Source organism: Panicum virgatum, chromosome 3K, assembly GCF_016808335.1.
Source record: "Panicum virgatum strain AP13 chromosome 3K, P.virgatum_v5, whole genome shotgun sequence".
Lineage (NCBI taxonomy): Eukaryota > Viridiplantae > Streptophyta > Magnoliopsida > Poales > Poaceae > Panicum > Panicum virgatum.
The window spans coordinates 32,370,226-32,397,652 of record NC_053138.1 but is presented as its reverse complement, the minus strand read 5'-3'; the positions used below and the strand labels follow the sequence as shown (position 1 = coordinate 32,397,652).

General features: G+C 48.8%; 3 protein-coding genes and 2 pseudogenes across 3 annotated transcripts; 4 read left to right on the top strand and 1 right to left on the bottom strand.

Annotated features, from left to right (window-relative positions):
* Positions 1-1,481: 1,481 nt before the first annotated feature.
* LOC120700847 (LEAF RUST 10 DISEASE-RESISTANCE LOCUS RECEPTOR-LIKE PROTEIN KINASE-like 1.2) lies at positions 1,482-2,279 on the top strand. The gene has a single exon (XM_039985063.1). The coding sequence runs from the start codon at positions 1,482-1,484 to the stop codon at positions 2,277-2,279; it is 798 nt and encodes a 265-aa protein (XP_039840997.1).
* Positions 2,280-2,942: 663 nt separating this feature from the next.
* LOC120700846 lies at positions 2,943-6,705 on the bottom strand (annotated as a pseudogene).
* An 8,274-nt stretch (positions 6,706-14,979) lies between these two features.
* On the top strand, positions 14,980-16,567 carry LOC120700845 (PR5-like receptor kinase). Its single transcript, XM_039985062.1, has 2 exons — positions 14,980-15,010; positions 15,103-16,567. Exons 1-2 carry the CDS (start codon positions 14,980-14,982, stop codon positions 15,972-15,974), a joined length of 903 nt encoding a protein of 300 aa, XP_039840996.1. The 3' UTR covers positions 15,975-16,567.
* Positions 16,568-21,760: 5,193 nt separating this feature from the next.
* LOC120700844 lies at positions 21,761-22,090 on the top strand. The gene has a single exon (XM_039985061.1). It carries the CDS (start codon positions 21,761-21,763, stop codon positions 22,088-22,090), a length of 330 nt encoding a protein of 109 aa, XP_039840995.1.
* A 1,246-nt stretch (positions 22,091-23,336) lies between these two features.
* On the top strand, positions 23,337-26,624 carry LOC120699014 (annotated as a pseudogene).
* The last annotated feature ends 803 nt before the right edge of the window (positions 26,625-27,427 follow it).

Below are 27,427 nucleotides of genomic sequence, written 5' to 3'. Positions count from 1 at the left end.
TCTTCAAGTTGCATGGCATGCCACAAGCTATGATCTCTGATAGAGATAAGATATTTACTAGTGCAGTGTGGCAAGAACTATTTAAAATGTATGGCACTGAGCTTCGGATGAATACATCTTACCATCCACAAACAGATGGTCAAACAGAGCGGGTCAATCAATGTCTTGAAGCTTATTTGAGATGCTTTGTTCATGCTTGTCCTACTAAATGGAAGCAATGGTTATCTCTCGCTGAGTTTTGGTACAACACAAGTTATCACACCTCGTTGGGGAAGACTCCATTTGAAGTGGTATATGGTCAGACCCCAAGACATTTTGGGATTGATGTGGTAGAATCCTGTGCGGTTCCTGATCTGCAGTCATGGTTAATTGATAGGAAAATGATGACTCAGTTAATGCAACAACACCTTCTCAGAGCTCAGCAGAGACATAAATATCAAGCAGACAAGCATAGATCTTAGAGATCTTTCACTGTTGGGGAAATGGTGTATGTCAAATTGCAACCATATGTTCAAACGAGTGTGGCTTCCAGGAGTAATCACAAGCTTTCCTTTCGGTATTTTGGCCCTTTCATGATGGCAGCATGGCTTACAAACTGGAATTACCACCTTCCTCCATGATACATCTAGTATTCCATGTATCCCAATTGAAGAAGGTAGTCTCCTCTTCCTTGCAGGTCAGTCCCATTTTACCTGACTCCACTCATGAGGCGTATCGTATCCCTGTCAAGATTTTGGATCGTCGCTTGGTCAACAACAATACTAAGCTTTCTTCTCAAATACTTGTGGCATGGTCCTCTTGGCCCTTATCAATGGCGACACGGGAGTATGAAACTGAGCTCAAGAATCAGTTTCCAGCTGCACCGGCTTGGGGTCAAGCCGGTTCTCAAGGAGGGAGGAATGTCATGAAGCCATCAGGATTACCAGCGACAATATCAGAAGCTAGTGAAGGTGCCCAGGAAAAAGGCAAAGAGCAGGAAGACTTGGGCCGGCCAAAGCGTCTGAAGAAGCCCAACCCAAAGTATGAAGGCCCGCTATGGGTAAAGCGTTGAGGAGGCTCGTCTACTCTGTAACGTCTTTTTATTTGCGTGTGCTCGCTGAGGTTGGCGTGTAGAACCTAGACTCTCGAATAGAACCCCGGCTGCTTCCGGCGTCGGCGAGCTGCGGCTCAATTGTATCCGGATCCTCAATTTGACCTCGTGAATTCGTGAAAGTAAACTGGTATCGTGACAGGACGGTGGAACGCAAATAATTCTTCATACATCTACTGCGAGGACTGCTGATGCCACTGCCGGCCAATTCCCTCTCCAGTTGACATGCGCCCAGTCTGCCCAGCTGATGCCCGCTCTTCGCCTCCCTGCTCCTCCAATTCCCTTTTGAGGTTTGACCACCTTCTCTCCGTGGTACGTCTCCAATCCCCTCCGCCATTTCTCAACCCGTCAGCAGCTCCTCCATTGATCGAACAGCAGGCAGGCCAGCACGATGCATCCAGCCTTGCCAATCCTCCCGCTCTTAGCCTCCTGCTTGCTCCTCCTCCTCCTCCACCGCGCGCACGCCGACTGCGAGCCGGCGACATGCGGGAGCCTCACGCTCAGATACCCATTCTGGCTCGGCGTCAGCGGCAGCAACCACACCTCATCCTGCGGCCACCCGTCGTTCGAAGTCTGGTGCAGCGACAACGGCGGCGTGGCCTCCGTGAAGGGCTCCTCCATCCATGTCCAGGGCATCGACTACACCAACACCTCCTTCATCGCCTCCCACACTAGGATCAGCGGCGCCAGCGGCGTGTGCCGCACCGACTTCAACGTGTCCGTCAGCGTCGCGCTGAGCCCGTTCTCGATCATCCGGAGCAACCGCGCCCTGTGCTTCCACTACAACTGCAACAGCACGCAGCCGAGCGGGCCCGGCTCCGTCAACGCCACATCCAGCTGCGTTGCCCCTATCTACGCGTACCTCGCCGGGGCCTACGACTACTGGGACAGCCCGCCGGCGATCGCGACGGGAGGGTGCACGTTCACGTACGTCCCGGTGCTGGGGCGGGAGGCCGAGGCCATGACGGCGGCCAACTACAGCCGGCTGCTGAAAGACGGGTTGGTGCTGGAGTGGCAGGCAGCCGCCATCGGCGACTGCGCCGCCTGCAGCGCCGGCGGCGGGAGTGCCGGTATGACAACGCGGCGGCGGCGTTCTACTGCCTCTGCCCCGACGGTAGTCTGCGCGCGGGGTCAACATGCGCCGGTGAGTCAGGCATCCACGTACTGGTTCAACAATCAGCCTCTGTGACGATGAACGACAGGACGGGATGGCCAATAGCTATAGATCATGGATTTAGTTGCAAGAGTTTTTCTTATCCATTGCGCTAGTACTTGCCATTCAACAATTGGGGTCCCATGTCAGATATTTTTCTTCTTCTGATTTGTCCGACTAGTTGCATGGCTAACCACTGACTACTGGAGGACTTGGTAGGTGGCCAGTCAAACGTGATGGTGAGACTAGTCAGTATCTTAATAATTAGAAAGTTTTTGCAGGTTTAGTGCCCCCTAATTAGCTTTGCTATACTGTGTTATTTGGAGTCCCTTTATAACAATGTTGGTTCGTATTTGTTTATTTAAGATAAACAAAAACTACATTTTGTAAAGCTTTGTTGGATTCTCCATGCATTTTAAATAGAATAGTTTTCTTCCATGCAATCTATTGGGCATGAAAAACACCACAACTAGGCCTCCCTATGCCTATATCCTTGGCTGGCCCCTGGCTATCTAGCCTGCCAAGTTTCCCTCCTTTTGTTTTGTTCCTTAAGTTGACTAGGTGCACGTGCGGCATTTAAAGAACAATATTGCGAAAAAATAACCACACTAAATTTTAGTTGCAACAAGCATTTTTAAGAAACTATATATAGTGAAAACGAGCAACAATGTCTCAGTTGTGATGAAAATAGACAAAATATTTGAAATATATAAACAATATATAATTATGAAAATAGATAAATGGTATGTATAAAGTAGTACGAAGCATGTGCGGATAATTATATAGATAGTGAAGATGCACATGCACGGAAAGGAACGAACGATTGCAAATTGTGTTCTTCCATATGCGTGGGCTACGTGCGTGTCACAACAAATGGAGACAGATTCTTCCAACAAATGAGTTGGATTCAACTTCTTTTTCTGAATAATGAAGCAGACACTAAGTTTATAATTCTTCTCAGTGCTATAATCAGCACATCCCATCAAGTATTCCGTTTCTTTTCTTCCATATTCTAGGAGTGCCTGAAAACATAATCATGAAAACAACCAATGTGCCTGAAAAGTTCATAAGTGAAAAAGTAGAGAATATCAGTGCATATTAAAATCAGAGCACAATGAAAATTCCAAATGCACTCGACTGATTTACTTGCTGTACTACTTGTATGATTGCCAAACCCTCTCCCCTTGAGTGCATAGAAAGATCATCTCTGTTGAACGTGCTATTAAATTAGAGTTTGATTGACAATGATAATACATTCGTATCCTAGAGATGGTGAAATTATAATACATTCGTATCCTAGAGATGGTGAAATTAATAGGACCTCATGAGAAGGAACTGCATGTCCCAGAGGCGAAATGCACCATTGACCAAGTATTTAGACAAGCGGGAAATCAAAAGGAAAGCATCAATGATAAATCTTCTAGAATGAGATTAAAGAATCAAGATTTCAAGAATGATTCTAACAAGCTGGAAGGAAGTTAGCAATCACGATGACCTCGAATGATTGATTAAGCAATCAAGATTTCAAGTATCAACTTCTAGAATGATTGATTAAGCAATCACGGTGATCTAGAGATCCCAACAAGCTGAAAGGAAGTTAGCACTTACCGGCTGCCTCCGCATTGGTGGCAGCATGCGGGGAGGTGCCGGCTGCCTCGGCATTGATGGTGGAGGCGGGGGAGGACCATGGTCAGACCACTGATAATTCTACATTTGACGACTTGCCCAACATGATAAACATTTTCTGCTTCAGTTCCTACCTATAATCCAAGCTCAGATCTGATAGCAATTCAAAAGGAACCAAGAAAGCAAATGCTTCAGAATCATATAAATAAAACTGCAAAATAGCATTTAATAAGACAATGGTGCCAAGAACGGTAAAGGCCAACACCCTCAAAGCCAGATACACACTGCTAAAATAAATAAGTGCAACCATCACTTTCAATTTATCTAACATGTAAGCTGATCCACTTCAGAAGTAGGAAATGGAGATACTAACCTGCTAACAAAACCCTGAACTCCATTATAGAATTTTGCAAAGCAGCCGTGCTTTTCGATTTTTGTAATCCATCCATGAATCACTAAACCGATTTTAGCATCAGCATTCGATGCTAGCACATCAAGTTTTGATTTCACCTGAAATATATCCATAGTTTTATTACTGGACGCAGAGTAAACAAAGAACAGATATAAAAAAGGATTATGAGCTCTATCGTTGATTCTTCTTATCTAGAGAAGGATTAGTAAGGCTTTAGAAAATAATAATATGTACTGTTGTAAATTAGGTTCCAGAAATTCTCAATAAGAACACAGTACCAGAGACTTCTTGTATGTCACTGTAACTCTCTTGGATTTGCAACCCAATACACAGAATAGAAGCTCGGCTCCAGCCTGCATGAACAAACTCAGTCCATTCATCATCATATTCAACATGTTTTAACATAGAAATTTCATGTGCAAACAATTGGAAGAGGAATGACCAATAAGAAATCACATCAGCACCTTAAGTTTCTTATATATGAATTCCAACGCTTGCTCGAGATTTCCTGCACGGGCTAACACATCGACCACACAAGCATAATGTTTCATGGATGGTGTGATGTTGAAATGCTGTGCCATGCTATTAAAATACTTTTTCCCTGCAGTAACCATCCCAGTATGGCTGCAAGTGGATAGGATGCTTGTGAATGCTACATCATTTGGGTGCACACCGTCTTTCAGCATTTCATTGAAAAGATCAATAGAACCAGCAGAATCGCCTTGCATTCCATGACCCCCGATCATAGCACACCAAGTCACAGAATTACAGTAATTCATTTCATTGAACACACTACGAGCAGATGGGAGATAAGCACACTTGCTGTACAGGTTCAATAGGGCAGACGGGCAGTGTTGACATAAACATTGGAGAGAAATGCATGTTTAACAACATAACCGTGGAATGATTTACTGATAAGTAGGTCACCCAGACAAACAAAAGCTGACAGAGCATTCACCACTGAGGTTGCATCAGGTGAAATGCCCTGCAGCCTCATCTGTTTAAAAAAGCATCAGAGCATCATTGCCCATGTTATTCTCAGCATAGCCTGCGATCATTGAATTCCATGTGGCAACATCCTTGTTCAAAATTCTTCCAAATATGCTGTTGGCATCTGAAACTTCTTGACACTTTGCATACATGTCAACTAAGGCATTCACCACCGCATCATAATCAGCCACACCTAACTTAACAGCTATACCATGAATCGACCTTCCCAGAGACAGGTCACGCAACTGAGTAGAAGCTGAAAGAACAGTTGCCGTGGGAACAGAATTAGGAACAATGCCTGCAAACTTCTTGTCAAGGAACAGCCGTAATGCATCAAGAGGGTTCCCGTTCTGTGCGTACCCCCACAATCATAGTGGTCCAAAGAACAATGTCAACATAGCTGAGCTCATCAAACACATGCCAAGCATCCTCTACCTCCCTACACTTAACATACATATCCAGCAAGGATGCACTGATGAAAGAGTTATAAATTAAGCCATGTTTGATCACTGACCCATGGATCCACCTCCCTTGGTGCAAACTGTCGACTGCGGAGCAAGCGGCAAGAACGCTAGCCATCGTTTACTCACTCAGCTGCACACTTTGTCACCTCATCTGGTTGAACAGAAACAGTCCATCAGCAGCAAAACCATTATGGACGCACCCGCTTAGCATCGAGGTCCAGGACACCACATTCCGGTCGTGAATTCTCTCATACATGTTGTGGGCGCACTCCAACTCCCTGGCTTTTGCATACATGTCAACCAAGCTGTTTATCATGAAGCCATCCGCGCCGCCTACCTTGACAGCGTTGCAGTGCAGCAGTCTACCGTAGCCGTACTCCGCGGGCCTGACGCAGGCCTTGAGCGCGAGCGACAGCACGAAGTCGTCCTGTGCCTCAGGGCAGGGGCACCGCCGCCGCATGTCCTGGTGCAGCGCGACGGCATTCGCGTGGCGCCCCGCGTCGACGAGGCACCGCAGCATGACCCGCGTGGCGCCCGGCAGCGGGTCGAGGAGCTTCTCGACAAGCGGCACCTCGGAGGGGCAGCAGATCTCGCCACCGCGGAAGGCCCGCCCGCCTCCCGATCCGTGCTGATGGACTGGCCGCTCCTGTGCCGCCCTGCTCCGCCCGAGCGCAGCGCAGCGCACACGCGCGTGCCCGAGCCGCTCGGTCCCGCGTCCTCCATGACGCGCGGAGGGAGGGAGGCTCTGGGTGAGAAGGCGCCGCCAGTGGGTCGCGGCGTGGTGGGGGGGGGGGGGGGGGGGGGGGGGGATTGGATCGGAGAGGGCGATGGTGCATACAGAAGGAAATGAAACATCGAGAACGCATGATTGCCGCTGTCCACGCCGGACAAAAGTTTGAAGGAGTGGTGGTACGCGCGGCGGATAGCTAGGCGCTAGGTAACAAAAATATTTGATTTTTGACAGATTCATTTTGCATCATCTATTTTCTATAGATCCACCATGGGATCCTCATGTTTTTAGGACTGCCAGGTGGAGTCAGCGTGATAGGTACATACCTCCTAATCTTGGTAAACAATATTTCAATTTTTTTGGTACTTATAGTATAGATTCACTTCGTTTAGAGCATCACCAAAAAAATCTTTATACTAAAAGTCCTATTTTATAAAGTAGGGAGCTATCCTAAACAAAATGACTTTCTACTTTCTTGTGTCCCACAACAGTCTTTGTAAATTTACTACTTTCATGAAAAGCAGTAGGGTGGGTTTTGCCTTCCCAAAATTAGGAAGCCGAGAGGGCCATCTAGGGTGTTGCTACAAGTAGGCAGAGGGGGATCTACCCATACAGCAGGGTGAGGCATATGTAGGGACCTAGGCATATGCCCCACCTAGCGGAGGGGAACCCAACCCCACCTCCTCTGACTCCGGCCAGTCCTCAGTCCGGCAGTCCCCGGCGGGTTCTTCCTGGAGCGACGGTGCGACGCGAGAAAGAAGAACAGAGAAAGGGGTATTTTCTGTTGGGCAGGACGGGGTGGGGATTGCGGGCCGTGGGGTGGCCTGTGGCCCAAATCGTCATCCCCTGACCTCCCGCTATTTTTCTATTTTTCTATTTTTTAAAAACATTTTTTACAAAAATATATTTTTGGTTTCACAATTTATAGTTTTATATCCTTACCACCCGACAGGGGCGGCAGGGACCTATATGTAATTAAAATTTGAGTTCTATCGCATGGAGGCCCCTACCGTCCGGTGGAGGGGCGGCAGGCAGGCCGACCGCCCGGTAGGGGGGCGGCAGACTCCCCCAAATATAAAAGCTGAGGTCCTCCCACACCTACATTTGCAGCAAACAACATCCATAGAGGGAAAAAGGAGAGACGTGGGGTGAGGGAGGGAGTTGCAATAGCGAAGACCTGCCAGATTTTAGATCTGAACCGCATGTAACCAATATTTCTCAACTTTGTCATTCTAAATTTTTTGTATTTTTAATTCTGTGATTAGTGTTTTTTATAATTGTAACTGCTTAGGGTTCGGATTAGTGGTTATAATTGAAGCCGTACCATGGTTTTAGAAACAGGTTTAATTAAAATTAAGTCTTTGAATGGTCAGATATGTCGAGCAAGGTGGCGTTTTAAGTTCATTACGGTGATTTCTATAGAATTACTCGTGATTCCTATGGAATAAATCTATCAGTATGGGAACGAAGACAGTGCAGTCTAAATAAACCCCTAGAGAGGAGTTTTGGTTCCATACGCAAATGGCTTCACGGGAAGTTCAATATGAATCCAAAAAACTATTTGCTTACGGTTCATACCGTGACTTGTTGAGAAACAAATGGGGATTTCTAGGAGTTGACGCTTATAAGTAGTACGGAAGAATGAACATCATATAAGTATTGCATTACTTGACGAACCTCTTGCCTTTTCCTTTCTCTCTTTTCTGGTTCTAGATTTGTGTAATGGAGAGGAATATCATGTGTTGGAGGCCATGGTTTGGGGGTACGAAGTCATTCCAGTTAACTGCAGAGGCGACTCGCGGCCTCAGCCAGGCGCCGCTGAACCCTGCTCCGCCCACCGCCGGAGTGCTCCGCCGACCGCGCGAGCCATCCGAGACAGGGGCTGTCCCAAGGCTTGGCGGCGGCTGTACTCAGGCAGCTTGCTTCTTCTCCATCAGCTCGGCTGCAGGAAGCACATCGAGAGCAAGCTGTTGTTTTCCTCTGCGTGTGCTTGTTGGTTTTTGCAAGAGCTCGGCGCTAACAGCGTCCAGGGCGTGCGTGTGTGGGATTTTGCAGGTCAGGTCGACGGTGAATTGCAGCAGGCACCACCACGCCCGCTAGGTGTTCGACAGATTCCTCCAAAGGGAGATTCAGTAGCAAAGACGAGTCTTTTATTCGTTGCTCATTAGATTAGTGTATGTTCAAGTTTTGACCTGCTTGTTAGTTTCAGGCTTTCAGCCCGGTTGCTAGTTAGTTTTTTTAGCTAGGCTTAGCTCCTTTTAATTATCACATACTATTGTACTTACTCATTTTCAAATTGGCAGGTTAAAGACTCTTGGTGTATATTGAATTAAGGAATTATATCGTGGTGTTAAAGACTCTATGACCTTTTATTTGGGAGGTACCGTCTTCGATCTTCAAATGTATCATTTATTAACATTTCGTACCGTATTCAAGTGATTTTCCTATGAGAAGTGTGAGATGCAATGCGATCTTCTTTAGTACGAGTTATGTTTGTCGCGCTAGTTCGCCCCACCTAAAATTTCTAGCTAGCTGCCACTGCAAGTAGGATACTATTTAGGAGTACTGTTGGAGGGATAATTTTTTAAGTAAAAAACCTACTTTTAAGAATAAAGAGGTAAATAAGAGTTTTCTTGGAGATGCTCTTAGTTTGCAAGTCAAGTATGGCACTATCATATACTCACTCCATATTCTTTTAGTTGATGTTTTGGACAAAAGTTTATATAGGAAAACAACAGTAGAGTCTTGTCTCAATGTCAAAAAAAAAATCGAAAGTAGTACTAAGTTGGAAGCAAATGATAGGGACTAGCATGGCATTCCCGCCGGACTCTGCGATTCATATGCACACAAAAGATCAGCTAGTGCAATGACTATGTTTTTACTTCCACAAACACGCTTGATCCAACCTTTTTTTTGGGGGGGGTTGGGGGGGGGGGGGGGGTTAAAATGACTCTTTTGCAACATGACACAAACAAAAATATTCATTTTATACGAAAAATGTATCTAGCTTCCCTCACAGTACTATCAGTACAAGTGCCCCTGATAGTCTGTTTGCGTGCTTATTGAAACCAATAATCTGTGTGACTGTATCAAACATGCATGCAAGAGAGCCACACATGTCGTCCCTTATCTTCAGTATCAGTGCAACTCTTTTGTCGCTGTCAGCATTGCTTTTAAAATTAATATTCTATGCTATTTCAGGTAGCAATGGGACTGGCAGGAGGATAATACTAATAGGTATTTGACACCATTTAATATCTAATAATCCAAATTCTGTTGCCTACTAATAGTTTTTTCCCGATAAAAGTTACAGTTTAGTTTTAGTTTCTAAAAATATAGCACTAAAATAATCTTATATATTTGCACATATATTCTTACATGAGAATTGGGCAATTTGGAGCAGATTTTTTTTTTGTCTTCATACAGCTAGTTCATATTTGTTCCTGTTGTGGACGCCTTTGTTGGGCAAACGTACCAGCGGCGCAAGAAGAAGGAGGCCACGGCTGCAGAAGTGTGATTTTTATTTACTTTGTAATCTATTCGGTTTAGATTGGTGTTAGTTAGAGTTAAACAAGGACTTGTCTTCTGTATTCTTCCGGCTCTATATAAAGGAGTCCGGCCTTATCAATAAAGCAAGCAACAATTAGGGTTAACAAACTCAGAGCCTCCGCAGAGGAGGGCGAGTATTGCCTAATTACGTTTATCAGCCGATCCGCCATATCATCTGGTATCAGGTTTCATCTACGATCCTGTGCCTTCGCCCTCGCTCGTTCCGCTCGCGCCGCCATCTACGATCCTGCGCCCTCGCTCGTTCCGCTCGCGCCGCCCTTGTTCTTCGTTGCCGCAGCCGTCCTTCCAGTCACCATGGGCGACGGCACCGCGAACGACGATATCTCCGTCAAGCTGGACAACTTGCTGAAGCTGGCGGAGAATCACGCCTCAGCCATCCAACAGATCAAGGGCCAATACTCCACCCTCAACGTGGCCGTCAATCGGCTGCAGACCAAGGCCCTGGATCTCCAGCCGCAGCAATCCTCCTCGTCTTTCCGTTCACCACCGGAGTCACAACCCTTGGCGCCGATCACGCACAAACTGCGTTTTCCAGAGTACAACGGCAAGGAGGACCCGGCGCCATGGCTCCACAAGTGCGAGCAGTTCTTCCGTGCATATCGCACGCCAGAGACGGACAAGGTGTGGACGGCATCCTTCTACATGTCTGACACTGCGCAGCGCTGGTACTACCGCCTGGAGCGCAATCGCGGCATCCCAACATGGCCGGACTTCGTCGACCTGGTCAGTCGTCGTTTCGGCCCACCCATCCGAAGCAATCCTCTAGGCGAACTGGCGCACCTCCATCGCACCGGCACGGTCGAGGACTTCCAGGACCAGTTCCTTACTCTCCTGGCGCGTTGCGACGACGTCAACGAAGCACAGCAGGTGGCCCTCTTCACCGCCGGACTCGGCGGCACTCTCGGCATCGACGTCGAGATGCAGCGCCCGACTACCCTGGAAGACGCCATGAACCTGGCACGGGCCTATGAGCGGCGCGCCGCGACCCTCGGGAGCGACTCCAAGCCGTCCTCTTCCCGTGCCCCTCCGCGCGTTCCTCCGACACCGCGCCAACTTCTGCAGGCGCCCCCATCCCCGGCAGCCGCGACTGACAGCGGCGTCGCCCCTCCTAATGGCCGCTTTCGCCGACTGTCACCGGAGGAGATGGACGATCGACGCTCCAAGGGCCTCTGCTTCAATTGCCCTGAGAAGTACTCCAGGGAGCACAACAAGGTGTGCAAGGGGCGCGGCGTCTACATGATCGAGCTCACGGATGAAGAGCCTCCCGTGGATGGTTTCGTGGTGGACGCCTCCGATGACGAGCTCGACGCCACGATCTCCCTGAACGCGCTGACCGGCATCGGCGACACGGACATGATGCAGCTCGCCACCACCATCGCCGGCAAGGAAGTCACGGCCCTAGTCGACTCTGGGTCGACTCACTCATTCATGGCCACAGCTACGGCCGTGCGACTTGGCCTCTCACCGCAGCCAACCCCAGGCATCCGCGTCAAGGTGGCCAATGGTGAAGCCCTCGCCTCCTCGGGCATCTGCAAGGCCGTCCCGGTGACGGTCGGGCAGGAGACGTTCCCCATCGACATCCACGTCATCCCGCTAGAGGGCTACGAGCTGGTACTCGGTTACCGCTGGCTGCGCACCCTTGGTCCCATCACATGGGATCTGGGACGCCTCGACATGGCGTTCTGGTGTGGCCGGCGCCGGGTCCGTTGGACCGGTCTGGGCACACCATCAGCCAGGCGCCTTGCGACAGCCGGGCTTCAGGATCTCCTTCAGCTGCTGCTCGACGCCTTCAGCGACCTGTTCGAGCCACCGAAGACACTGCCGCCAAGCCGCAGCTTCGACCATCGCATCCATCTGCTTCCCGGGACGTCGCCAGTTGCCGTGCGGCCATATCGTTACCCGCAGCTCCTCAAAGATGAGATCGAACAGCAGTGCACCGACATGCTTCGACAAGGCATTATCCGGCCGAGTACATCGGCGTTCTCCTCCCCGGTGTTGCTGGTTCGGAAGAAGGACGGCACGTGGCGCTTCTGCGTGGACTACCGCGCCCTCAACGGCGCCACAGTTCGGGACATGTTCCCGATTCCAGTCGTCGACGAGCTGCTCGACGAACTCCACGGCGCCGCCTTCTTCACGAAGCTCGACCTCCGCAGCGGATACCACCAGGTTCGCATGCACCCCGACGACATCGCGAAGACGGCGTTCCGTACCCACCACGGCCACTTCGAGTTCTTGGTGATGCCATTCGGCCTCACCAATGCGCCGTCAACGTTCCAAGCACTAATGAACGAGCACCTCCGCGCCGTCTTCTCGACGCTGCGTGAACACGGCCTGGTGCTCAAACGATCCAAGTGCTCCTTCGCCGAACAAAGCATGGCCTATCTGGGCCATATCGTGACGGGTTCCGGCGTCGCCATGGATCAGTCGAAGGTGGCAGCCGTTCAGGCGTGGCCACTGCCCACGTCCCTGAAGGCATTGCGGGGCTTCCTCGGCCTCACGGGATACTATCGCAAGTTCATCCACAACTACGGTGTTATCGCGGCTCCGCTCACCGCCTTGCTCAAGAGGGACGCGTTCCTGTGGTCCCAGGCCGCCACTGACGCCTTCAACGATCTGAAGAGGGCGCTCACCACGGGGCCAGTTCTTCAGCTGCCCGATTTCACCAAAGAATTTGTGGTGGACTGCGACGCCTCTGGTACCGGTTTTGGGGCCGTCCTTCACCAGCTTAACGGCCCCATTGCTTTTTTCAGCAAGGCTGTCGCTCCGCGCCATACTAAACTTGCTGCATATGAACGTGAATTGATTGGTCTTGTGCAGGCTGTGAGGCATTGGCGTCCATATCTGTGGACACGTCCGTTCGTCGTTAGAACTGACCATTGCAGCCTCAAGTATCTCCTGGATCAGCGGCTCTCCACAATTCCCCAGCATACATGGGTGAGCAAGCTGTTCAGCTACACGTTCAAGGTGCAGTTCCGGCCGGGTCGCCAGAACGCGGCAGCTGATGCCCTGTCCAGGAGGGACGAGGGCGACGAGTTGGCCGTCCACGCCATCGCCACATCTCGGCCGGAGTTCGCCCTCTTTGACGACTTCCGCCATGAGTCCGAGCAGCTACCCAGCATCATCGCCAAGCGCCAAGAAATTCAGGATGGTACAGCTGGCGCTGCATGGTCGATGGCTGACGGTTTTGTCATGCACCGCGGTCGCATCTTCGTCCCCGACGAGTCGACCTTGTGGCCGGCGCTTCTCCACCAGGCGCATGGCACCGGCCACGAAGGCGCACAGAAGACTCTCGTCCGCTTGCGGGCTTCGTTCTACAATCCACACGCATCACGCAAGGTACGGGAGTTCGTCAAGAGCTGCACTATTTGCCAGCGCAACAAGACAGAGCACTTGCACCCGGTGGGGCTCCTCCAGCCTCTCGACGTTCCACACTCGGTGTGGGCCGACATCGCTATGGATTTCGTCGAGGGCTTTCCGAGGGTCAGCGGCAAGTCGGTTGTCCTTACCGTCGTCGATCGCTTCTCCAAGTACGCCCACTTCATCGCGCTTGGCCATCCCTACACCGCCATCTCTGTTGCCCAGGCGTTCCTCGACAATATTGTCAGGTTGCATGGCTTCCCATGTTCCATTGTGAGCGATCGGGATCCAGTGTTCACAAGCTCGTTCTGGAGCGAGCTCTTCAAGCTTGCCGGCGTCAAGCTACGGCTGAGTTCAGCATTCCATCCGCAGACGGATGGTCAATCGGAGGTCACCAATAGAGTGTTGGGTGTATACCTCCGATGTTTAGCAGGAGATCGCCCCAAACAATGGCTCAGGTGGCTGCCATGGGCGGAGTATTGCTACAATTCATCCTACCAGACGGCTCTGCAGACAACACCGTTCGAAGTTGTTTACGGCCGCTCGCCACCCACGTTGGCATCCTACAGGCCAGGTCTTGCTCGAGTGGTGGCTCTGGACCGCCAATTGCAGGAGCGAGACATCTTCCTCACTGATATTCGTGATCGTCTCCTCCAAGCCCAGGATTACATGAAGGTTGGGGCTGATCGTTCTCGTCGTGACATGGAGCTTACAGTCGGGGATTGGGCTTGGCTTCGCCTCCATCATCGTTCGGCTGCCGGTATCACTGATAACACCAACAGCAAGCTGGCTCCAAGGTTTTATGGTCCGTTCCAAGTATTGGAACGCATTGGTGATGTCGCTTATCGTCTACGTCTCCCAGCCAAGACACGTATTCATGATGTCTTTCATGTGGTGTTCCTCAAGAAGCATCAAGGTGATCCTCCATCCGAGACAGTACCACTCCCTCCTATAGTGCATGGTCGTGCAGTTCCTACACCGGCCAAGGTCATTCGTGCACGCCTTAACCGTGGTGCCTGGGAACTTTCTGTCCAATGGGTTGGTCGTGCTGTTTCTGAAGCAACTTGGGAGCCATTGGAACAATTCAAGGAGCACTATCCGGAATTCCAGCTCGAGGACGAGCTGTTTCGAAAGGAGGGCGGAAGTGTTGTGGACGCCTTTGTTGGGCAAACGTACCAGCGGCGCAAGAAGAAGGAGGCCACGGCTGCAGAAGTGTGATTTTTATTTACTTTGTAATCTATTCGGTTTAGATTGGTGTTAGTTAGAGTTAAACAAGGACTTGTCTTCTGTATTCTTCCGGCTCTATATAAAGGAGTCCGGCCTTATCAATAAAGCAAGCAACAATTAGGGTTAACAAACTCAGAGCCTCCGCAGAGGAGGGCGAGTATTGCCTAATTATGTTTATCAGCCGATCCGCCATATCAGTTCCACCTTGTACTTCTTTTCTTTTCTTTTCTGGTCTTTCTTTTCTTTTCTTTTCATAAAAGAGCAAAATTGACGGTCTTGGAAATCTGAATTCTCATATTATTACCATCGATCTCAGTATTATAAGAGAAATACATAACATTTACATTTATTTCAGTTTCGATGTCCATAGCTGCAAGCTTAATCCTACCATGTATATATCTGCTACTACGGCACAGATAGAGGGAAAAACTATACCTTTTGCTATGCAAAAATACTAGTAGCAGCACTGAAAGGAACATTGAGGCCCTAATACTGTCTCATGGATATATACATATTCCCTTAATTATAAGAGAAATACATATTCCCTTTCGATCTCCAAGAAGGTCAAGTACTCAGAAATAACAAAGATTACATATTCCCTTAATAATAAGCTTGGGGAAGGTGGTTATGGTGCTGTTTTCAAAGGAAAGCTACATGATGATCATCTTGTTGCTGTGAAATTCTTACATGGCTCCAAAGGAAACGGGGAGGAGTTTGTGAATGAGGTTATGAGCATTGGCAGGACCTCTCATGTTAATATTGTTAGCTTATTTGGATTCTGTTTGGAGGGCTCTAAACGAGCCTTAATCTATGAGTACATGCCCAATAGTTCTTTGGACAAGTACATATACTCGGAGAATCCTAAAGGAATTTTAGGATGGGATAAACTCTATAAAATAGCGATAGGGATTGCACGAGGGTTAGAATACTTGCACCATAGTTGTAATACACGCATCGTCCATTTCGACATCAAGCCTCAAAATATCCTTATAGATCAGGACTATTGCCCGAAAATTGCTGATTTCGGTTTGGGCAAATTATGTCAAACCAAAGAGAGCAAGCTTTCAATGGCAGGTGCTAGAGGAACAGTTGGGTTCATAGCTCCAAAAGTGCACTCTCGAACTTTCAGAGTTGTTTCAACAAAATCGGATGTTTATGGTTACGGAATGATGCTGCTAGAGATGGTTGGAGGCAGGAAAAATGCAAAATCAGTGGCTCCAAAGTCAAGTGAAAAGTATTTTCCACACTGGATTTATGACCACTTTGGTCAGGATGATGGATTACTGGCTTGTGAAGTCACACATGAAGATGAGGGAATCGCTAAAAAAATACTACCTATGCTTTCAATGAAGTAGATGTTGACACTTCTTAGCGTCAGTACTAGGAATCATAATTCCCAGCAATGGCGCCAGAAGCGGTTAACCGTATGCCAGTATATTTACAGAATGAATCCACAAGCGGATGGATATACCGTTGTAGCATTTTACCCGAAAGTATTCCATAGGTATCGTATTTGTTTATCCCAAGGGAAGATTTGGTAAGAAAATACTTTGCTCTTATTTACATTGCACTAATGTAGATCAAAGTTCATGCAGGGGTAAGTGATAAAGCATAGGGTAGGTCGATACAAGGAAGAATACTCTCACACAAAAAAAGAATCTCTAGGCTAAGCAGTCAGGGGAAAGAAAAGACTAATTTATGTACTTCTATTATAATTCAGTTTTAGTATTCACTTGCTATAGTATATATTAATATGGTTATAACCCCCTAACACGGTCCCCCTGGTATATCGGGACACCACTCCGGACTGCCGAGTTCCTTACAACAGCCCGTCATGGCTACACAACCGGCTATAGGATGCGGAGGAGCACCCACACTAGGAAATCGTCCTAGAACTAAACGCGAACATGAGGGCGCACCCGTCCCGAGCTGTCCCATCGGCGGCCAGACCCTTCCACTCCGTGGCGTAAAGCCCCAATTGATGACACTCAATAATCTAAGCACCATGCTTACATTACTAAATGCTACCCTATACCCCCGGCATGCATGGACATGTAGATATAGAGCAATCACTTGCATGAGCACCAAACCAATACCACTACAGCTCTCGAGCTGGTAAGCTAACCATATTAATGAGTAAAATGCACTGGGGGTTCTTAAACTAGTTGACCTGTTCTGTTTAGGTCCATGAACTTTGAAAGTGCATTTTTAGGTCCACAATCTATTCAAGTGTGTCACATGAGGTCCAAAATACCTCTTACCAGCGTTGACCGCCTATGTGGACCGCCACGTAGATCCAACATGGACCGTATATTTGCAAATCACCCCTTTCCTACACTTTGTTCCCCCCAGGCCTTTCGCCGGGAGGGAGGAATGGGCAACGCGCAGAGGTGCTCGCCGGCCGCCCCTGCTCCGCGCCCCGCCCCGGCCATGGAGGTGCTCGCCGGCCGACCCTTCTCCGCGCCCCGCCCCGCGCGCAGAAGTGCCATGGCCGCCGCCGCCGCCGAGCTCGAGGGCACGGGCGCGGGCCGCCTCCTCGCGCCATTCGGCCCTGTCCCACCACGCGTGCCCAGCTCCAGCTCGCCGCGCATCTGCCATGGTTGCCGGAGACGCGCGTTGGAGCAGCGGCCGGCCTCCTCCGCGGCGGGCCCGCCATGGCCGCCAGATCCGGCTGAGCTCGAGCGGGCCTGCCATGGAGTAGGAGAGGGGGCCCGGGCCGCCCTGCCTCCGCCGCGCCGTGGGCGAGCCACCCGCGGGCCGTCCGCACTACTCCGCCACGCCGCGTTTGCAGGGGAGGGCCGGGGATCCGCGGCGCTCGCCCAGTCGCCTCCACCTTCGCCTCGCGCGCGCCCGGCCGAGCAGGGGCCGTGGCCGCCGCGAGCAGAGGGAGGACCGCCGCCGCCTCCTTGACGCCGCCGTCCTCCGCACCTCCTCTGCGCCGCCGGTGCCAGCGCGCGGGCCAGCTCGAGAGTGGGGAGGGGCAGCGAGCCGGGGAGGGGCGGCGCGGCTCGCTGCTCTACACGAGCAGGGAGGGTGCTCACCCGCCGTGCGTGCTCGCCCGCCGCGCGTGCCCGGCCCTGCTCGCCACGGAGCCGGGGCCGTGGCGGCGCCCTGCTCTGCCCCTCGTGAGCTCGAGTGGGAGGGAGAGGGAGGGAGGAGGGAGGGAGAGGGAGGGAGGAGGGGCCGCCGTCGCCATGACCCGCCATGGCCGGCGGCCAGAGAGACGGCCCGAGCTCAGTCCGCGCTGCCGGGGGCGGGGCAACGCCGCGCCGCGCGCGGATCCGGCCGGCGGCGGGGCGCCTCCGCACCACGGGCCTCCGCGGCGAGGGAGGAGGAGGAGGACTGGGGCGGCGCGGCGAGGGAGGAGGGGAGAGGCCGCGGCGGCGCGGAACTGAGGCCGGAGGAGGGAGGAGGGGCGCGCCCATGGCCGGCGCGGGGAGGGAGCAGGAGCGCCCATGGCCAAGGCGCGGGGAGGGAGCCGATTAGCGGGGCTGCAGCGGCCCGGCGGTGCGGGAGCAGAGGAGATGAAAGGATGGGGGAGAATTGAGGAGGGCTCGGCTTGGGAGGGGTGATTTGCAAATATACGGTCCACGTTGGATCTACGTGGCGGTCCACGTAGGCGGTCAACGCTGGTAAGAGGTGTTTTGGACCTCAAGTGACACACTTGAATAGATTGTGGACCTAAAAATGCACTTTCAAAGTTCATGGACCTAAAAGGTCAACTAGTTTAAGGACCCCCAGTGCATTTTACTCCATATTAATATTCCTATGCAAGATTAGACTAAAGTTGGCACTCGAATAATCACTCAAATAAAGTACTAGGACTATATAAAGAAGATAATTCTATTATATCAGAGTAAAGTCTTACAAAAGAGGAACTGAATACTAGAGACATACTCAGAACTCCGGCGAAGACTTCCTCGAAGAACTGGAGAACTATTTCTACTTCCTACCCTACTGGCACTAGAGAACTATGAGAGAATGGAGCTTCTTCTTCTTGGCTTGCTTCCTTGGTGTGTTGGAGAGGAGGGGGGAGGGCTGTATTTATACCCAAGGAGGAAACTTGAGGATGGGGATGAAGTAGCATGCAAGTTTCCTCCATTCACTCCATGCTTGCCACTTGTCCAGGTCAGTTTCGGGAGTTACGGCGGTTGCATGCCGGAAAAACGGCCTCCACCGCCTTAGTTACCGACCAAGGAATCGACCTACCAAACCTGGGCCTTGGCCGGCTCCCTCCTGGGTCGGCCAACTTGGGGTGGCCCAGCTGGCCCAGGGCCTTGGCAGGTGGGCTGCCCAGTGGGTCCTCGTCCCGGCCCTTGGTCTTTTTCAGGTTGATTTTCGGGATTTCTTCCGTGTTTGGGCCTCCTATTCCCATGGGCTTCTGGATAAGATTGGAATTGGGCCCACTTTGGGTATTTTCTCCTCTTTTTATGTGTAAAGCTCCTGCACTCAAATAATTCTCCAATACAAGTGGAACTATATTGTTTGAAATAAAAATATGCATGCAAGCATTGCTAGTTTCTCCTTTATTTTAGGAATGTTGGTGGTCGAAATCGTGCAATAACGACCGTCAACAGTAGATTACAAAACGCATCAATGACATTGGTGGAGAGGGATATGTGAATAATCGCGAAGCGCAAAGATAGTAGTGGATAGGGGATGCGAATAACCACAAAGCAAGAGTTTTGACTTGACAGATATGAAACATCAGCAAACAAGGTCTTGACATGCTGATCCAAATATGGAAATTGTGTAACTGGAGCATAGAGTGGAGAGGCGCATTTGAATAATCCCGAAGGTCGTGATATACTGATCAGACAGCCAAAGCATCGACTACATTGGACAAATGAAGCAAATATATATATCACTGATAGTGGCCTTGGAAGGGCATGGGAATAATCGCAAGTGGAGCTCCACGAAGGGACTCACTATCACATGGAGACAATGGTAGAGAGAGGGTTTCGAATAATCACGAAACAAGAGTGGTAGAGAGGGGGGTGGCCGGCCAAGGGAGAAGGGTGTGCGAATATATATAATTGTGAACTAGAGAGATCGTGGTGAAGAGAGAGGAATGCAAATGTCATGAAGCAAGAGTTGGTTGAGTTAGAAAAATGCAAAGCTTCAACGAACAAGATTGTAACATGCTATTCAGACACAAGCATCAAGAACCGTGTCCAAATAAGGCAAATCGATGGCGGGCCAAGCAATAGATATGAATTGACCAAGATGACGGGAAAAGCAACTTATATGGATCAAGCAAAATGACATGCCATGCCAAGCAAGAGATATGTATAGATCAAGCATCAAGGACACAAGAATTGAGGTCGGGTGAGCAACTCTAGGTCATATAGTAGATAGGCAACGCCGCTAAGAGGCAGCGAAATGTGCGAGCACCATTACAGAAGTGTCGCCAACATCAAGTCTACTTCAAATTTCCTAGGCAATGAGTTTGATGACATGCAGGACAAGGATTTTGTTTCCCATCATCATTAATTGACAAATGGGATAGGAGATAGATAGATCAGAGCGAGTACCAAGAGTTCGGTTATCTTCTTTGTTTTTTTTAATCAAAACAGGAACGGAGAACCATGGAGCAAGTGACATGACATCGCCATGTGGCGTGGCATTGGACTAATCTGTAAATAGGGGGTTTCTATTGGGTGGCTAACAGAACCAGAACGATTTAGAAATTAGATACGAAACAGTTTAAAGAGTTGAAAACAGTAAGACTACATAATAGTTGCGTAGTTATGTATACCCTAGGCTGAAGTTCCTGTATTTGTAAATTGCATACCAAGCACAGAACTTTTTTTCCACAACGGGGATGAAACCCCGAATTTCACTACCATAAGCAACGAAATTACAGACGGCAAGTTCACGGAACGAGTACAAGTATGAAAAAGCAAAAGAAAGACATCAGCTGACTGCCAAGCACAGAGGGCTCGACCAGATCAGCCGATGCAGTACAACCAGACAATACTGTTTTTTCAGGCGACACCCCAAAAGCAACGACGCAGCTAACCACCACCAACACATCCACGCAACATTAACACCAAGCACAGAACTTAAATTTATACTCCATCCATTCCAAAATGTAGTTCGTTTTGTCTTTTCTAAATTCGTTGTATTTGCTATGTATCTGGACATAACGTATATTTAGATACATAGCAAAATGAACGTATCTAAAAAAGTCAATACGAAATACATTTTGGAATGGAGGGACTAATAGCTAACTGTACAATAAGAGCGAGACGGTTGGGTCAATTTGAAATAACTGTGTAACAAGGGGAAATGGTTTATAAGATAATTATTACCAATCTAGCCACGTAGTTTGCACAGATCACCTTGTTAGTTCCTCAAGATAAAATGAAATCTCAGCGAATCTCTCTTCCGAACGTGACCGGACGCCAATAGCTCTCAGGTTCGTCTTACCCTCGCATGGACAGATTGTTAATTTTGAGTCTCAACCACACAGTGAAACTTTGGGATTTTGCACGCGAAGGCGCGCAGTCCACGTAGATTGAGATAGGAATTTTGAAATTATCTGCTCTGCTTTGATCCGATCAACGGTAGTACTCCCTCCATTCCAAAATGTAGGTCGTTTTGACTTTTTTAGATTCATATATTTTGCTATGTACCTAGACATATGTTATATCTAAATGCTTAGTAAACACTATGAATTTAGAAAAGTCAAAACGACATATATTTTAGAACGGAGGGAGTAGTTGGCAAGGCGTTGTTTTCAGAAAGCTTGTCCTTAGGCTGTGTGGTGCAGCCAGCAGTGTACTTTAACTCTGAGTCCGATTTCACCACGACTTACGAGTCAACCACACACTGATTGGCAAAGCGCGACCGTCATGGATTATCCCTACTACTCGAGTTACGCCCCAGACCAGAAATACGAATTCCAGAGATAGGACAGAACCAGTTCCTTCGTTCGATTCCCCTTCTCATCGCTCCATTCTTGACATGCTCACAGCCTGTACGTCCCTTGGTGATCCCAGCTCATTTAGCACCGTACCACCTCTAGCCATGACCATGAAACTGCTATCAGCATTCAGCAGCCATACTACTAGATTCCTTGCTGCACTCAGCGGTAGCCACATCCAACAGCAGCAGTAGCACAAGCTGGGCTCCGGCGATGTGCGGGGCCCTGAACGTAACGTACCCGTTCTGGATCGGCGGCGTGCAGCCGCCGCTTGACTGCGGCTTCCCGGCGGCCTTCCGGCTGACGTGCGACGCCGAAGCTGGCCGCGCGTACCTCACCAGGACATCCAGCGGCCACCTGTACCGCGTCGAGGGCATATACTACAACAACAACTCGCTGGCGGTGGCCGTCGAGACCACCTTCGCCGGCGACGGGACGTGCGACATCCCCGGCTTCAACGTGTTCTCCAGCCTCGCGTTCAACATCAGCGACACAAATGAGAACCTCGTCTTCGTCTACGATTGTGCGGTGCCTCCTAGCTAGCATGCAACTGCCAAGACCCTGCGCTAACCGTACAGTGGGAGCTTACGTCTCCGGAAGGTGGGGTGGGGAGAGCCACCCGCCGCAGTGGGTTCCAAAGAACTGCAGCTCTATGAGCTTGCCGGTGCGTGGGTTCGGAGGGATTGAGCCAACTCAAGACTACGGGCGATTGATCGGCAGTCGGCACCGGCTTCCTCTTGGAGTGGCCACCGAAAGCAGACTGCGGTGCCTGCACGGGGCCCGGTGGGGACCCGACTCCGTTGACTACATCCGGCCGGTGGTAAGCTGCATCTCTTTAACTTTCTTTTCTTTTTAACCGAAAATAAAGCTGCGTCTCTTGACTTGAGAACTACTACAAATATGGTTCCATTACACACTGGAGTTTGCATACGCCAGTTACGGAGCCAGAACCGTCCTGCGCTGGTCGAAGGTCAGAAACACAAAGGATATCTACTAAACATTATACTAATAATCCAACATTAAAAAGGTATTGAGTATGTTCAAAATGTAGGTTGTTTTGGCTTTTCTAGATATATTCGTTTTGCTATGTATTTAGAGATATACGTTATGTCTAGATACGTACTCAATACAATGAATCAAGAAAAGTCAAAATGACCTACATTTTGGAACATACCAAGTATTACAGTATCAGCATTAGATCAGCCCCGGCCGTAGTCTGTGGTTCTGGCTCCACCCCTGGCAAACGCCACACCACCTTGGCTTTTGTTTTCTTCGCTAGGTTGAGGGAGCTCATGAGCTGCACCATTCAGCTCTCTCTTCAGGTGCTTTACTGTAAGTTCCTAAAGATCGCGTCCTGCGTCTCTATGGCACTGTTTGATCAAACATGTGAAATTGTACATAACCAACTCTTTTCCTTCTTAATGCAAAATGTGCATAGCAAATCCCCTATATAAAGAGACGGAATTACCATGTTTCACTTAAATCGAAACATGAGAGACTTGCTACATGGTGAAGAAGTCCCCTGCTCTTCACAAATAATCCGTAGATTAGATTCTCCAATGCGGACTGTGTGAGACAGTTCCGCCGAGCCGTTGCACCTGCTATTATTCTAAACTCTAGCCTCTTAACTGCGTGACTGTAACTGTAAGTACTTACAAGACCTTTTGGTTAAAGTGAAGTGTGCTTATTAATCGATCAGAATAGGTCAGAAAATGACAAATATTAGGTCATTTTATTCCTCCAGATATATTACATTTGTTAATCAAGCCTACGTGCTATTGCAGGTATCAGCAATACTGCGTTGAAGATAGTAACAGGTATGCCAAAATCTGCACACTGATGATGACATGATACTTTTTAAAAGCAGGCACGTAATATCTAACATCAGGGTATCCACAACAATAAAGACACCTGCAAGGCATATCAATATTTTTACAAAGAGATCCACATCATTTATAGAAAGCTCAAAAGATAACATCTGATGCATATGCACTAGAAACATCAAGCAATGCATAATCCTTGCATATATCATCTTTTCACCCATCTCCTCGCTTATCTTTTAGATCGAGCGAAAGCAACCTAAAAATCTTTAATGAGCGAAACTTGAAAACCTGCAGTCTACGCTGCCTCCATGAACTAAAGGAGGGATTTTTGTTTTTCTTTTATTTATATCTTTGGAATGCAAGATTTAAGAAGGTAGTGATAAGAAAGGGGAAAAAACTTATACAGAGCCAAATTATCTCAGTTGTGTCCTGTTACTGGTGTTGTTTCTAAAGAAACTAGTATACAAAACAGTAAAAAAATCAATTCTAGATGCAAATAGCATGTTTTTTCTCACCAGAGTCCGTACTCTTTTTATTTTTTTAAGAGAAAAACTCATTTTACCATCCTCAATAATTCAGCTTGTCCGATTAATCTCAAAAAATCTTACTCAAACTATTTAAATTGGTCCAGTCTACCTATAACTACAGATGCACAATGAGAAACAAAAAGACAAATTACATTTCAGCGTAAATTGGATGAATATAAATAGTTTGAGAGAGTAAATTGAGCCAAAATTTTATTCTGTGAACTAAACAGACAAAGTGAATTGTTGAGGGTGGCAAAATGAACTTTTCCAAAAATACAAAACTTCTCACCCCGACTATGCACAAATATAATGGATTATAGTGTTCTGGTGCCTGACTCTTGTGGATCCTTTTAAACTACCCTTTCATAATATAAAATTCTTTTGAAGTCTTGGAAATCTGAACTAGCACTATATTCAATCTCAGCGTCCTTGGTAGCGGCTACAGCCTTGATTCTTGCATGTGTTACTGCTAATTATGTGCTGATATGGCGGCATGAGAAGTGCCAAAAACCAAGGGTTCTCAGTAGCAACACCATGGAGAGGAACATTGAGGAGTTGATAACATTGCATGGTTCCCTGACTCCGAAAATATACAAGTACTCAGAAGTTATCTTTATAAAGATAACATCTTACCTTCGTTATAAGCTTGGACAAGGTGGTTATGGTACCGTTTTCAAAGGAAGGCTACCTGACAGTCGTCTGGTTGCTGTTAAATTCTTGCATGACTTCAAAGGAAAAGGTGAGGAGTCTGTGAATGAGGTTATGACCATTGGAAGGACCTCCCATGTTAATATTGTTAGCCTCAGGGCCGGCTCTAAGATTTCAAGGGCCCCTGAGTGAACCCGACTTTATGGGCCCTTTAGACTAAATATTTTTTATTTTGTAATACGATACAGAAGATAATAGTACTAATGTTGTATATATAATTTTTGAAGAACAATGTTTACAGTACAAACTAAAAGAATGGAAAATAAAATGAGTATAATTACCTTAAATAATAAATAAGCTCCATAACTCGATCAATAATAATGCTTTATTCCTTCGCAAAAAAACTCATTCGGGCATTTTTTGATGTAATATCATTAAGAATAATATCAAGATCAATGTTGTCAAGGTATCCTTCTCAATACTGCACCTACCTAAGCCATTCAATCTTTGTTGTAACCTCAAATAATTTTTTCGTTGCTTCAAATATCTAACATTGCTGATAAATAAAATAAAGATTGAAATATAGTTACCATGCAGCGGCCAGCGGAGGTAGAGACGCAGGTGCCCAGGCGGCAAGTGCACGTGCCCAGGCAGCACGGGCTGCAGGGGCGGCAGTCTGCGCAACGGCGCCGTCGCGCAGACTTTCATAGTTTCATCTGGCGTCTAATTAATCTCTTCTATCTCGTCCGGCGTCTGCCCATAGTCTCCTCTCTTGCGGGGCAGGCGGCGCGTGATCCATGTGGGGGACTCGGAGGCGGAGCATCTGGTTTCAGCAAGCAGCCCTTTTCTTCCATGCGACTTGGGCTTTTGTTTTTGACCAAACACCATGGCCTGCAACCTACTAGTACTAGACTACTAGGTACTAAAAATTTTGGGCCCCCTTCCTCCCTGGGCCCCCGGCCATCGCCTCCGCCGCATGGCCCCAGAGCCCGGCCTGGTTAGCCTATATGGGTTTTGTTTGGAAGGCTCAAAAAGAGCCCTTGTATATGAGTACATGTCTAATGGTTCTTTGGACAAGTACATTTACTCAGAGAATCCCAGAGAAATTTTAGGATGGGATAGGATCTATACAATAAAAGGGCGGCTTGGTACAAGTGGTAGTGCTTGCCGCCTGTGAACCGAGAGATCACAGGTTCGAGCGGTGGTCTCTACATATTGCACGGTGTGTGGGAAAGACCTCCCGCTAATAACCTCCCCCAGACCCCGCACAGTGCGGGAGCCTACGGTACTGGGTACGTCCTTTTATAGGATCTATACAATAGCAATCGGGTTTGCTTGAGGGCTAGAATACTTGCACCATAGTTGCAATACACGCATCGTCCATTTTGATATCAAGCCTCAAAATATCCTTCTGGATCAGGATTTTTGCCCAAAGATTGCTGATTTTGGTCTAGCCAAATTGTGTCGTACCAAGGAGAGCAAGCTTTCAATGACTGGTGCTAGAGGAACAGTTGGGTTCATCGCTCCTGAAGTGCACTCTCAAACCTTCGGAGTTGTTTCAACAAAATCTGATGTTTATAGTTATGGTATGATGCTGCTAGAGATGGTTGGAGGCAGGAAAAATGTGAAATCAGTTGCTAAAAAGTCGAGTGAAAAGTATTTTCCACATTGGATTGGATCTATGACCACTTTGGCCAAGATGATGGATTACAAGCATGTGAAGTCACACATGAAAATGAGGGAATTGCCAAAAAGATTATTGTGATTGGCTTGTGGTGCATCCAAATATTACCTATGCACCGCCCTACAATAACAAAGGTTTTGGAAATGTTCGAGAGAGGCCTTGATGAATCAGACATGCCACCTAAGCAAAACTTCAGTCAAATACTATTGTAAGATATTTGCTATGCATATGTCAGCAACTGTCCAGTACCATTAACAACACAATATATGTGGGATCATTTTTTTTTGTTATTTTGCTGTGAGGATTCAGCTTACAGCCTGAGTGCAGAAAGCGCAAGTACAAGCAGTGGTACCAAAACGCAAGCTTAATTTAGCGAAGTGCTAAAGGTCAAGGAGATAAGAGTTGTGAAAAAAAAACCTACAGCGATTGCCAACTGAGGAATGTTGAGTACTCTATCCTGCTTGTGATGAGTGAATTGTCAACCATGCGGTGTGATCGTGCGCTTGGTCTTTGGATTGCAGGTACACGGGCGTCGAGTGTCGACGGGGAGCTGCCGTGGAGGTGCTGTGGCCGATGGACCGTGCGGTGGACGGCGGTGAAGGGCAGCCGGGACCGGAGCTCGGACCGGGCGGTAGCTGTGGCGTCCACTCCTGGATCAAGGGCGCAAGCGGCGACGGAAGGTGGGTTTCTTGGTTTGTGCCACAAAACCAAGGAGGCGGACGGCGGTTGAAGACGCCAAGTCGTGGAGGCACGGGCGTCGGTCTCGGGACTGACGGAGGCGACGGGCGTTGACGGCGTCTAGGGCCTCGCTGCGGGCGAGGAGGTGACCGGCGTCGGGCGTCGTCTAGGGCCGTCAGAAGGCCGAGGCGGGAACGGCGTCTAGGGCCACGGCGCGGAGGCGGGAATCTTTCCGCGCGTGAGGTTTTGGCGGTTTTCTCAAAACCGGCCACCTACCCGGGTTTCGCGGACCCTCCAAAACCGCGGACTGGATCTTCATCAAGACGGCGGCATCGCGGAGAAGACTTCGTTTCGAAGAAAGAACCTCGGCCGTCGGATGAGATTGTTGTACAGGGGGTGCTGCAGGCCAACCGGTCTGACCGGTCCCTGGCACCGGTCTGACCGGTCTAACCAACCGGTCTGACCGGTCCAGCATACCGGTCTGACCGGTCCCGTGGGTATAAATACCCCTTCACTTGTG

Excerpts from the sequence above, each read along its gene's own strand:
- LOC120700847 (XM_039985063.1), top strand. The coding sequence starts at position 1,482 with ATGCATCCAGCCTTGCCAATCCTCCCGCTCTTAGCCTCCTGCTTGCTC.
- LOC120700845 (XM_039985062.1), top strand. The coding sequence starts at position 14,980 with ATGTCCATAGCTGCAAGCTTAATCCTACCAT. Across the intron at positions 15,011-15,102 it reads TGCAAGCTTAATCCTACCAT|GCCCTAATACTGTCTCATGG; the intron begins GTATATATCTGC and ends AGGAACATTGAG.
- LOC120700844 (XM_039985061.1), top strand. The coding sequence starts at position 21,761 with ATGTGCGGGGCCCTGAACGTAACGTACCCGTTCTGGATCGGCGGCGTG.